The following is a 13900-nucleotide window of genomic DNA, read 5'->3' on the forward strand; positions in this document are numbered from 1 at the left end:
TTAATGTCCTATAAGCCCCCATTGACTGGCGACTTCCAAAAACTGCAAGCAGTAGCTTCAAATGATTGAACAGTGCATGGCATCTTTTCCACATTCCCTTGGACAGTTTCCACATAAGCCAGAAGACCCCGCATTCCAAGGCTTCTAACGTCTATTTTTATAAAATCTCAGAAGTGACTTTTGTATACCTGGCAACCCCAGGACAAGAAGCCACCTTGGCTTGTTCTCCTTTGCCTTGACTTTGCCTATGCTGCTGCCATTTAGAGAATGGAAAGTAGCCACAGAAAGGCACACTGGAAATGCAGCACACACACTGCCAGTTTACATAGCCTTGAGTGTCACACTTTGTGGATTATTTTCATAAGCATGGACATCATCAGATCACAGCTGGTGGGTGTGTTGCACTGTCTCTATTGTAAAATGCACTTAATGGACCCACTGAAATCAGTGGGACTTGTATGAGCAAAGACTTGCCTATCCCACTGATTTCAATGGGTCAATTTAAAATATGACTAACCCACTGAATATTTGTCAAAAGCCACCTCCAACTAAAGTGAAAAACCAAAGCGATTAATTCATACTGCCCTTCACTTGCCTCTGTTCCTCATTTTAATTACAATTTTCAGCTTGATTGTCAACTAGACTTTTAAAAATGGTTAGCGACACCAAGTTTCCTCAGGATCTTATTTGTTGCCCACAATTTAAAAAAAGGGGGGGGGGGGCGGTCTGAATGCGGCAATGAGCACATACTACCTTCTCACAAAAGAAGCAAACCCCAAATGGTTTAAAATACCAGTTATTCTAGTATCTGAATAACCTTGCATGAAGAACCTGAGGCACTAATAGCTATGTTAAAATAAGTCAGGCTTCATAAGGCCCCACTTGGCTACTTGAGTAGCAATATGGGTTGCACCACTGACAGCCTATAATCATGGAGTCCAGAGGTGCTAAGGAGAGGAATAATTCCAGTAACAAAGAGCCTCTGCCATTATTGTTGTTCTAAGGTTCAACACATTGGTAGCTCCATCCCTCTGAAATACACTCCAGTTATTTCTGCTTAGGCATAGACATGTCTTTGATCCTTGTTCTAAGTGCTGGAAATAACACCGTGCTCTCATAGTAAGGTATAGAATCACAGAATCATAAATTCTATAGTTAAGTTTATGCCTTCCTGTTAAGTGCAATGTCTAGTGCATACCTTAATACTACACTAGTGCACTGTAAGTATGGCTTCATGATTAATTGGTTAGATTAATCAATTAAAAAATCTAAAGGTGTCAGGCAGGTAGGCAACTGATACCTTTTTAAGTCCAAGTTTTTAAGAAGATGCCCATGGCCTGCATTTTTAATAACAAAGGTGCAGAACCCCCAGCCACAGGCCTTATCTGTCCTGCCAGGCGCCCCAATTTGGCCCACAGAGCCTCCTTGGGTTCCTCCGGGGGGTGGGGTTCCTCCGGGGGGTGGGGTTCCTCCGGGGGGTGGGGTTCCTCCGGGGGGTGGGGCCCCACCCCCTGGAGGGAATCCCCGCTGTTACCTCCAATCTGATTCCCCTGCATGCTGCTCCCCCTCCCATTATAAAATGTGTAAGACGCACTCCCCTTTTCTTTGAGGGCCAAACTAGTCAAGCAATATATGATGCTTTTCAGTATTTATCTTTTTGTAAGAAAAAAAAAAATAAAGCCGTTACAGGCAGCCCCACTCCAGATTGGAGCCTTGATATAAAAGAGGGTTAAACACCAATATGTTTTTTATCTTGGGGGGAAATAGCAGCTTTAGGGGGTTCGTTTTCATCAGGAAAAGTGTGTGGGGTAAAGGGTTAAACACTCCCTTCCCCTGTACTATGGTTCCAGTCTATATTGGGGTGGTCCCATAGCTGTTCATATTTCATATTTGAACACAAGACAAAGTCACACATTTCTTGTCATGTCTGTTTAGTCCTCACATAGATTACCTGCAAGACATTGTGCATCCCCCCACCCCTGCCTCCCACCAAAAGAAAATATGCCTCATAACTATAGTTTTCACCCACATTCAAGTTCCGTCTTGTTCTCCTTAGTGGATTTTCCACAGTAAGAAAAAAGACAGAAGAGGGAAAACATAGGAGGTTATGAGTGGAAGACGACATCTGGATCCCCCGTAAAAATGCATGAATCAGGCAGGGTGAGGGCACGATAAAAGCCTCATCTGGAAGCAGTCCTTGGTGAGACAATAGTAATATTTTCTGGACAACCACTGATGTATCACTATATCTCTTTGCTCTCTTTCATTCACTTCTAAGAACTTAAGGGGGATCCTCAAGAAAAATAGCTTTGAATAGGCTGCAGCTAGTTATATAAAAAAGGATTTCAGCCACCTCTGGTATCTTCCAAAGTTCAGACTGGGGTTAGTGTACATCATCAGTTGGATCCAGATTCAGTCATACTTAATGGGACTTCAGTCATGACTAACTTAAGCCCATTCATTTCAATGGACATACTCCAAGTATGGCTGAATCTGGATCCAACACACTATCTTTTCAGCTTACAACACGGTGCTATTAATGTTTTTCATCTACATCGCCCCTACCCAACTCAGTGCTGTCCAGATGTTTTGGATTGCAATTTCCAACATTCCTGACAATTGGCCATGCCTGCTGGGGCTAATAGGAATTGCTGTCTCAAATACCTGGAGAGCACCAGGGTAGGGAAGGCTGGTCTAGATGGCTGTGAAATCCCTTCATGGGTTGGATCCAGACTGGCCATTCTGTGAATGGAAAAGCTCTTTCCATTCACAGAACAGACTGAAATCCAGCAGAGGCTCTCCAATGGAGGAAGGTGGGAGCAATTTTTGCCAGTTTCCCCTTCCCTCTGCAGTCTCCCACACTGCCTCCGATGCTGCTCTGGAAAGTCCCCCAACCCCCTGGAGCAGATTTTCAGGGGGGTGGCAGTGTGCTAATCCCCATAGCCCCAGCATTAGCAGATCTCCAGCAATCATATGTCTGGATCCAACGCAGACCTTGTTGTTGTTGTTCAGTCGTGTCCGACTCTTCATGACCCCATGGCCCATAGCACGCCAGGCCTTCCTGTCCTCCACTCTCTCCTGGAGTGTGCTCAAGTCCATATTCATTGCATCGGTGATGCTATCTAGCCATCTCATCCTCTGCCGTCCCCTTCTCCTTTTGCCTTCAATCTTTCCCAGCATCAGGGTCTTTTCCAGGGAGTTTTCTCTTCGCATTAGGTGGCCAAAATATTTGAGCTTCAGCTTCAGTAGCTGTCCTTCCAATGAGCACTCAGGGTTGATTTCCTTTAGGATTGACTCATCTGACCTCCTTGCAGTCCAGGGGACTCGTAAGAGTCTTCTCCAGCACCACAGTTCGAAAGCATCGATTCTTCGGCGCTCAGCCTTCCTTATAGTCCAGCTCTCACAGCCATACGTTCCTACTGGGAAAACCATAGCTTTGATTATACGAACCTTTGTCGGCAAGGTGATGTCTCTGCTTCTTACTATGCTGTCTAGGTTTGCCATAGCTTTCCTCCCAAGGAGCAAGCATCTTTTAATTTCATGGCTACAGTCACCGTCTGCGGTGATCTTGGAGCCCAAGAAAATAAAATCTGTCACTGCTTCCATTTCTTCCCCTTCTATATGCCAGGAAGTGATGGGGCCAGATGCCATGATCTTCGTTTTTTTAATATTGAGTTTCAAACCAGCTTTTGCACGCTCTTTCACCCTCAACAAGAGGCTCTTGAGATCCTCTTTGCTTTCTGCCATTAGGGTGGTATCGTCTGCGTATCTGAGGTTGTTGATAATTCTCCCAGCAATCTTAATTCCGACCTGTGATTCATCCAACTCGGCATTTCTCATGATGTACTCTGCATATAAATTAAATAAGCAGGGCAACAATATACAGCCTTGTCATACTCCTTTCCCAATTTTGAACCAATCGGTTGTTCCATGTCCGGTTCTTACTGTTGCTTCTTGACCCTCGTACAGGTTTCTCAGGAGACAAGTAAATTGAGAGCAAACTCTACCAGAACTAAAAAGAGACTTCTGCCAAAGAAGCATTAAATGTGTGTAACAACCGTTTGAGTTCACTTCTTTAAAAACAATAGTACCACATTTCAGAAAGGGAAAGCTGCTTTCAGATTCAGATGTACTGTTAATGACTAGAAAGTATATGCAGGCAGTTGGCGCCAGAATCAGGCAGACCTGATGGAAGGAAGAGGGACAGGAGTTGAGTGATCGCTACAGTTCCAACTCCTGCTGTTTTACATATTCCCATCTCAGTATCAAGATCTGCTATAAAATGGATCTGCATTTTGTTAAATAAACCATGTTTCCAGCCTTTTAGGATGAAGCAAATGAAAGCAAACAAGAGCCTTTACTCAATTCAAGCCCCATTTAAAAGAAACATTTGAGGTTGCCAACACAAGTTTGTTCTGTTTGCATAGCATTTTGTTAAAACACACACAAAAGGATTACATTGCAGACAGAAACAGTTGTTGAACGTAGCAAATAGGCAGCCTCATTAACTCACAGGGAAAGGCATTTTTATTCATAAACGTTTACAGTGTTTGCTTATTAAAGCAACTGAGGGAATTCCCATTGCACTTCTAAAGAAAAACCCTCACCCAACCCAACCCTTGTCCATATTATTCTATAAAGGCACAAGACAGAAGCATGTTTGACATTCCTTTGAAAGGAGAGGGCAATCATTTATACACAGAATACAGTCCATACATTTTGCATACTGTGGAGATCTAAGGACGATTGGTTAGTATCCTCCGAATACTGTTACAACAAGATTATTCGCAGCAAGTACAGGAAGAATTCTCTTTAATTCTGGCAAAACCAGTTCTTAGCTGTTCTTGCTAGAATATACACATCATGCTAGGGATTTTTCTCCCTGTCTGCTGAGAGTGATCTTGCCCATTTAGCTTAGACATACCAGCCATCATCTTTGTTCTCTCCTCTGAATAACCCAGGCAAGAGCTAAACGTTTTTATTTAGCTCATGGAAAAAAGTAACTAAAATACAACAGAAGTGAAGAGATTCCACCAGTTACCTTGTGTGCCTGAACTGGCAAGATGTCAAGCTCTACCTAACTTTACATTTCCCAAAATACCTAGTCAAACTCTAGGTATTAAGAGAAGTTCTGTTACTGCATCCTCTACACCACACACACACATCTATCTTCTGCCAGCTCTCCTGGATATATAAACATTATTCTGTGGGAAGATAAAAACTGGCATCTCCTCCTAAAATGACAAGATCTTTACCACTTAAGGCAGCAGTGGCAACAAAGCTTAAGTTGAACACATTATGACTCACTGCTCACTCTTTGGCACAGTATCAATTTTTATCCAAGCAAAATGAATAGGTGGTGTTAAGAACTTCGACATACTTGCTTGCTTATTCAGTTGCTTCATTTATTTAAAACATTTTGGAAATTAATTTTAGAAAAAACAGAAACCCTCCAGGGTTTTTGAACATTTACAATACAGCATTTAAAAAGTGACTAAAATGAACTCTTCCTGCATGTTAGCAAACGTGATTGCTCTGCCTGGAGGAAGACAATAGCTTTTAAGAGCACTGAAAGCAGTAGAAGTCAGCATTGCCCTTGGTGTGCAGTCTCTGTCTTTCTCGCTCTCATTTCTTTTGTCCCTCTGGCTCAATAACAAGAAGGCTTCAACTACATTTTAACTTTTGTCCCAAACAGTTCATCAGCTGCAGAGTCCAAGGTTATAGCAGGATTTACTGTCAGCCTGTCTGTGCTTCAAAAACAAATAGCCATTTAACTCTTTAGGAGCATCATGACATTTCCAAATAATATCCAAAATTATTCTTTTTTAAAAGCTTTGTTAAGTCCAGAAGGGTTACATTCTACATACTTTATTCATCAACGAGCAGCTAAAGGATTCTGGACTGCTACATACAACAAAGAAGAGTAGTGTTTGCTGTGCCTCCATTCCCATAACATATGAAAGGGGATACCGATCTGCAAACTTGCAGCATACACATGCTTGGGAGTCATGCCTAGTCATGTCTCCTAGACTCATGTTTACAGACCTTCAAATGTTATGGTGTTGACTGTATGACTCCATGGTGGTCATATTGCAAACACCATTTTCCTTACCATGTTAAGTGCTCTCCTAGAAATACGTACAGAGTGCAAGGCAATGCCAATAAAAGATGCAGTCACCGCAGGCTACAACCACAAAAGGTGAATAATCAAGCATGGCTTTGTAAAGTTTATTGTTGTTCACATCTCCCTGCACCTTCCAAGTGGCTATGCCAATCAACTGTATTTATATATTGTACAGGGTCCCTTAGGATAAAAAAGCAACTTATTCAGAGTACTGAAGAATCAGTCACACCTGTCACTATTTCCAATAGTTGCACTTTGCCTTACAAAGGTGTCATCCGATAGAACACTTTTAGGTAAAGATAGGCATGGGCCACAGCATTAATTTCTCAGAATTCCAAATAGGAAAGAATCCAACATTCCAAGTTTTAAAAAGTGAATATTGTAAAAAAAAAAAAAAACAACAACAACAACCCCCCCCCCCCCGAGATCTACAATTTTGTAACCATTTCTCTTGATTCAGGAAATAAAGGCCATAATACATGACTGCTAGGTAGACTTTTTAGACTGCAATCTGCAGACCACATAGGTGAATATAGTCCCAAAGACACCAGTTAAGTGTAAAACTATTAATTAGGCCAACTCAAAAGTTCAGAAAAATGTGCATGCTTGCACATTTTTATGACCTTTGGAGTTGGTTAAAGGTATTAGACTTTAAAAAATCCCTTATAGCAAACACAGCTATCTTTGCATTTTATGTGACCAGTGAAGTGGTCGCTGAATTGTTCCTTCTGAAGCCTATTTTAGCACCTAGTTTCCCAGAATGATTGCTCTTACAGCTAGCTTAATAAACCACCTAGAGTTGTGAAAGTGTATTAAGTTGCACTGTAAAGGAGAGCCCAGAGAAGACACCCACCAAGCTACAGAGGTGGATACCCAGGTGAAGAGGGCCACACTAAAAGTGATAGAATGGTGCCTGCTCTGTCAACAACTGTTGTCACAGTACGTCATCTCAAGTGAGAACTCCAAGGGAAACTTCAGGAATACTGAATGAGCTCACATGTTGAAGCACTACGTCACCAATGTACACACACCAATAGTCCAAGTGACAGCTGTGTATGTGGTAGCCCAGCTAGACATTTACAAAAGAAGAATCATGCTTGTGCTTCTCACTATTCATGACCAGCTAGATGCATGTAGCTGCCACCACATGCAGGTATCAGCTTTTGCACCCCCGAAAACTTCATGTTTGGTGCATGCGTGTGTTTGTTTACAGTTCTGCAGGAGTTTGCAAAAAGCTAAATGCAATGTGTTGGCAATTGTAGCTGCAATAGAGCTAGCCACAAGCAGGAAGCCACATAGATAGGATGACCAAATGCAAAGGAGAGCAGGGCTCCTATACTTGCAAAACTTGTACAGAAGAGGGGATTTCAACAGGAAAACCAGCATCTACTTCAATCTCCTCTTCTACACACAACTACTACAAGTTCTGGAGTTCCCTGTCCTCCTTCGCCTTTGGTCACCCAAGGTATGCACAAGATTGTCGAGCCATTTCATCCCAATGTGAATAATCTAGTATGCAAAGAACACACCTTTCACAGACCCTGAAAGGTCATGTGTTCGCTGCTTTAGTAGTTCTTAAATACATGTGTATAACTGGAACAGAAATTAAAAACCTCAGTGCAAACAAAGCAAAGTACAGGTACACAAAATTCCTTAAAAACACCATTCCCCTCAAGGCCCTATCCAATTTCCCAACATACCTCTCCATCTCTATTACAAAAATGAAAGTAAGCACTTCCCTTAGGTGGGGAAACAAGTGCCTTTATTCCCCCATATTGCATTCAGAACATTAACTATGGTTCTGTCTATCTTAGTGTAAAGAAAGAACCTTCATTCAAAAGGCACAGTATTCAAGATGGGAGACGCAACCCACTTAAAAACACACACACACAACCTGAACACCTCTATTTGCCCAATTCTCGAGAGTGACTTTGGAAGTTGTGCTAGGCATTCTTCTAGGGCTTTTTAGAAGTAATTTCCTATAAAGGAATAATGGAAGGCACAAATCAGAAACGGCTTGTTTTCTTTTTGCAAGCTTTCATACTTATGGCATCAGGGACAGCAAAGTCGATGCATTCTCTCTGTCTCTTTATCTCCAAAGAAAGGCATATATCTTGCCACCCCTACAAATGAGAATGCAGCGGTTTCACAGCACCAGGTCTGTATCCGCTACCCAATTATAGCTACCAGGTTCCAGGCAATCTCTGTGTTTGGGCTGGACAAAAATACAGGTAGCGTGCGGATTGGCTTGGAACAACAGACACGGCTTCCCAAGGGGAGCATCCCTCTCAGGACCGACTGTAATTCACACATTTTCTTCACACCCGGTCCCCGACGGGCTGGGCAGCTCGACTGGTTTGATCCATCTTGGGCGCCCACGTTGCTTGCTAGGCTGGCTGCAATAAGGCACAGCTGGCTACCTGATCCAATCCAAAGCTTGACCCTCTGGAAGCGGGGAAAGGCACGTAATCGGGCTGAGCGCTGGACGTCCCCGGATGCCGCGGGGCTCCGTAGTAGGCGGGCTGTATAATGCGAGGCTGGTTTCTAGGCTGGAGCAGCTCGAGGCTCTCCTTAGGGCTGCCGCCGTCCAACTCAGTAATACAAGGCGCTTGCGGACTTCTCGGGGCTGCTACATCCGCGAAGGGTGTAGTTGTCCCCGTCGTTGTTATCCCAGTATTCGCCCTGCTGGCTGCGGTAGCAGATGGCGAAATGCACGGCCGCCCCGTCTTGCAGACCAGGAGGAAGGCACAGGGCGAACTGGTAGCGCTCGACGGCGCTGGAGGGGTCCCCGTCGGGCGGCAGCGGCACGGCGGGGGAGTCCAAGAAGGAGAGCCACTCGTTGAAAGTGTAGCGCACCGTCACCTCCTTGGGGCCGGGGCAGCTCAGCACCCTCACCACGCCGCGCACGTCCGTGGGCGCCCCGGCCACAGCCGTCCCCGCCGCCGCCTCCAGGCACACGCGCTCCCGCTGCAGCCGCTCCGAGTCCGGCGGCTTGCCCGCCACCTCGAGCTGCAGGGCCTCAGGCGGCCCGTCGAGCTGCAGCGGCGGGCGCGGAGACGGAGGCGCCGCGCAGCCGCCCAGCTCCGCCAGGGCGGCGCTGAACTCCTCGAAGTCTCTCCGGCGCATGGGGAAGCTCTGCAGGCGGGAGAGCACGGCGGGCGGCACCTGCGGCTCCTCGGCGGCGCTGAAGTGCTTGACGCTGGCCAGGCACAAGCCCAGCGAGTCGGCGAACTGCACGCGCTTCTTGCACTTGGTGCAGCAGCCGCGGACGCCCGCTGCGGACGCCCCGCCGTCGCCGCCGCCCTCATCGCTGCCCCCTTGCCGTCGCCCCCTGGGGAAAAGCTGCGCGGCCGCCAAAGTCGGGCTGGCGGGCAGCGAGAGGGAGCGGCCGCGGCGACGGCGCAACTCCAGCAGCGCCGCCTCGTCCTCCTCCCAAGCGGCGGCTCCCGCCAAGCGGCCCCGCCGCCGCCGCTGCAGCTCCGCAGGGTTGCCTGCCGCCGCCTCTTCCTCCTCGCCGCCCCCTCGCCATGGTGGCCGTGAGGCAGCTTCCTCTTGCTGCTGGTGCTCCCCGAAAGGAGCTAATAGCTGCCCCAAGCCCAGCACCGCGGCGCCGCGGCTCTCCATAGCATGACGCCGCCGCGACGCCTCAACTCCCGCTCGCTGGGCACGGAGAGTCCGGCTCTAACCCTTCCTTCTGGTCTCCATTTGGAGTTGCTGTTGGGGAGGGTCTCCGCTTGTTTTCAAAGCAGGGTCGTGTTACCGCACCGTGCGGCTGCGGGCAGAAACCCGTTGCGCGCTGGGGGAAGGGGGCGCGCCCCCTTTCCCTGCCTCCTCCTCACCCTCCCCCGGGGAAGAATGGGGCGGGCCGGGACCTCCTACAGAAGAAAAGACATTTGCCACAGGCTAAAAGGCACGTAGCTGCTTCTCTTTCTCTCAAACTGGGGAGAGAGCGCGCGCGCGCGCACCTCTCCCGGGGTGGGGGCAAGGGATAATCGAGAGAAGCAGCCCCTCAGGACGCGGGTGCATCTAAAGTGCCCCCGCGGCAGCTCTTCCAGGGCAGGAGGCTTGGCCTCGCCGCGCCCCCCAGCAGGCCCCCGTGGCGTCGCTGGAGCAGCGCATAGTCTGGGCGGGGTGGGGGCTGCACGGCTGGCGGGGAGGAAATGGGGTGTGCGAAGCGGCCCTCTTCGCCACCGGAAGCTATGCCTGACTCAGTTCGCATTCTCCCCTCCTCCTTTTACCCGCTTTCCAATTTTGCATTTGGTAAGCCGGAATCTGCGCTGGACTAGACTGCTGCTTGAGGCGACTGCAAAGGTTTAAGGTGGCAATCCTAGACGCTCTTCCCTGGGAGTAAGGCCAGTTGACCTCTGTGGTCTGCCTTCTGAATAGACAGGCACAGGATCGCACTGCAGGTGGCTTATAACTGCACTACAAAGCAAACCAAAGCGTTGTGAAATGCATATAAAAAGAGAGGTGCTGAGCTCGATTTTATCTGAAAGTTACTATCTGTGCTGTAGCGCTTTCTAAGCCTAAGTGTGTAAGAGTTCTAATCACATATGGCCAGTTCCCATAAAATCTGTACATGTCAGAAACAGTCCCAGCCATCTTTGGCACATGGTCACACAGAAAAGCATAACCTGGGACCAACCTTTTGCAACCTGATGCTCCGATGATATTTTCGAGTTCAACTCCCATCAGCACCAGCCAGTGGCCAGGAATTCTAGGTGTACTCCAAAACATCTGGAAGGCCCCAGGTTGGGGAAGGCTGACCTGGGCAATCATAGATCGGGGTGCTTCCAGATGGAGAGCTAGTGCCACCAGTCAAAAGGCACTGTGCAGCTATTCTGTCTTTTCCTCCTTAACACATTTTTCTGGTGAGAAAAAAACAAAAGGAAGCACTGGGAAATTCAGGAAGTTTACAAAGGGAAGATGGAGTCTGGGCCTCGCATAAAATTCCATGTTTGAGGCAGGGCGATTGCAGGAGAAACGTCGCATCAGGGAGCACCCCTGCAGTCATCCGGTTGATTGTGATGGTGCTGTCTCCATCTGCCACCATCACAGGATTTGCTGTAGATCATCTTTATGATAGCCCAGTTTGCAAATTACGTTCCTCCACAGGAATGGGGAATGCTCTCACACCTGCTTGAATGAACCATTCCTCAATGGTGAGTATAAGACACTCCACGCATTGTCAGAAACACTGTCTTTTTACTTCACATAATCTGTGGACCAAACTAGGGCATTGAACAACAGCATTGAGCTAAACCCTGGTGATCCCTGGCCCAAATTAAACTGTGTGCCAAAGTTAAATCTCATGCTGTAATCCAGAATCGATTAAGGCTGTAATCCTAGGCACACTTGAAAGGGAGAAAGATTCACTGGCACTGAATATGCACCACCTGATCCTGTGCATGTTTATGTGGAAGTAAGAACTATGGCATTTGATAATGCTTATTCTGAAGAAAGTGTGGATAAGCTACAATCCTAAATACATTTCCTAGAGCAGACTTCCCCAACCTGGCACCCTCCAGATGTTTTGGACTACAGCGCCTAACATTCCTAACCATTGGCCATGCTGGCTGGGACTTATGGGAGTTGAAGTCCAAAATATCTGGAGGGCACCAGGTTGGGGAAGGCTGTCCTAGGAAGAATATCCAACTAGATTCAGTGGGACTTACATCTGGATAAACATGCCTAAGATTGCACTATAAAAGTTTGTAGACCAATTTATGGTTGCCTACCTATGCTGGGAAATACATCCATAGATCTCTGTGGGATTTACTTCTGTGAAAACATGTTTAGGACAGGATTGTGAAGCTTAAGCTAAGAATGCCAACTACACATGCTCAGTGTGTAAATCAGAGTGCTGTGATTTCAGGGGAAGTATTAACCACCCAGCAGTATAGAAAAGTGAACAAAAACATCCCTCACCATGAGAGTATATACAGTATCATCACTCCCTCTAACAGCAAACAAAGATGGTGGTGCCAACATGATTACAAGCAAAAATGGGCCACTGAGAAACAAGAGGAAGGTATCGGCATGGTCAGGGGAACCCCAAGGTTTGCACGCGCACACACAAAAATCTCAAAAATGAAGGGGACAAAAGGCCCCACAAACCCCATTGAGGAGTGGACATCAGAGTGTGGAGTGTCAGTTGGAAAAGAAAACGGGGGGGAACAGGTTCATGCCCAACCCTGACCTCTATATGTTGATCACAAGATACAGATCATGTGGAGAGAGCGCACATGTCTACAGCTTGTGAAAGCAGAGCCAGCAGGTGTAATCCTACTCTCTCATCCACACATTTATTATATACAGATATGTCAGTGGGCTACTGTTTATACTCCAGAACTGAATCCAGTGAACAACTCCAGTGTATATTATTGGAGACTTGTATTTAAATGCTTTTATAGCCCAGACTTGGGCTTGTTAGGAGACCAAGGAGAGCTTGCCATGAATACACGCAGGGGTGCAACGATGGCCAGGTTGTCTGGAGTATAAGATCAGGCTGCCCCCATAACTCCAATCACTCTGTTTCAAGTGCCCCATGAATTGTAGCTTTGCTCTGCTTTTACTGGTTCTGCTTTATTCACTGAGAAATTCCACTGACTTTAATGAAGCTAGCCCAGATGTTTTGTACCCATATAAATGAGAACAAAGTACAGCTTAGAGACTTTTAATTAAATCATAAACTGCAGAATGTTTTGGCAACTAAACTGCCAGTATGAACACTGAAAATCTGAGTGTTGCTTTAAGCAGCTTCCAGCCAGAAATTGGATAATTCATTTTCAATCACCTGGGACATTACTGTACTTAATCAAAAGTAAACGGAATAAAAGTCAGAGTACCCATTTCATCCCCCTTCCCCCAGCAAACTGAAATTACACCATATAGTTTACTTTTAATTTGCAAGGATTTGTTGGCCAAGAAAAAAAAGCCCAATTACAGTTTGAACTTTTCTATATGAGGCTATTAATTGCTATATCTACCTTCAGTTTAGTGTCAGAAATGAGATTCGAGTAGGGATGTCAGAGAATTTCTCCACGAATCTTGGGGAGGCCGAATGCCAGCGCATTCGGCCCCCCAAAATTGGTGGAGAAACGGTCTGCCGCCCCCCCCCCCCCCGGGACAGGACTTACCTTGGTCGAATGTCCCTGGCGGCAGCGGCTCCGGTGGCGGCCGGTCTTCCGACCGGCTGCCGCCGCCACCATTTCCAAGTAAAAAAACAACAACAACAAGCAAACGTGATAGGCTACATAAAGATTTACGTAGCCTATCACGGCTAGATTTTTAAAAAACACCATGATAGGCTATGTAAATGTTTACGTAGCCTATCACGGCTGACTGCAGGGATGCAAACGGCGGCGGCTACGGCAGGAGACGACGTTTCGCGGGCGGAAGGATGGGGCGCCTCCCCCCGGCCAGAATTTCGGGGGGAGGGATGGGGCGCCTCCCCCCCCGGCCAGAATTTCGGGGGGAGGTACGGAGCGCCTCCCACCCACCGCGAAGCAAGCTTCGGGATCAGGTAAGTGACTTTCGTCCATCCCTAGATTCGAGCTCTACATGAAGAGCTTTTCCTTTCCTGCTTTTCTGCTACACAGAAAGCAGCTTTTTCTGCTTTTCTGCTACCTACACATCTCTAGGTAGCACTGTGCTATAGCAGAATATCACAGTTACACAAGTAGGAAAATACCTTTTCTTTTGCTTTCAGAAATATTACTCCGTTCCCCCCACCCCCATGGGAAAGTGCTCTTAAAAAACAGAAGTGAAACTGGA

General features: G+C 46.9%; 2 protein-coding genes across 2 annotated transcripts in view; one reads left to right on the forward strand and one right to left on the reverse strand.

Moving 5' to 3' along the window:
• The window catches only part of LYRM4 (LYR motif containing 4), a 119243-nt gene that overhangs the window by 96787 nt on the left and 8556 nt on the right, over positions 1–13900 (forward strand). The window lies entirely within an intron of this gene.
• PPP1R3G (protein phosphatase 1 regulatory subunit 3G) lies at positions 3903–10594 on the reverse strand. Its single transcript, XM_084850425.1, has one exon. It carries the CDS (start codon positions 9746–9748, stop codon positions 8717–8719), a length of 1032 nt encoding a protein of 343 aa, XP_084706551.1. The 5' UTR covers positions 9749–10594; the 3' UTR covers positions 3903–8716.

This window comes from Heloderma suspectum, chromosome 4, assembly GCF_057233095.1.
Source record: "Heloderma suspectum isolate Gila_16-S chromosome 4, 16-S_ref, whole genome shotgun sequence".
Classification (NCBI taxonomy): domain Eukaryota; kingdom Metazoa; phylum Chordata; class Lepidosauria; order Squamata; family Helodermatidae; genus Heloderma; species Heloderma suspectum.

Excerpts from the sequence above, each read along its gene's own strand:
- PPP1R3G (XM_084850425.1), bottom strand. The coding sequence starts at position 9,748 with ATGGAGAGCCGCGGCGCCGCGGTGCTGGGCTTGGGGCAGCTATTAGCT.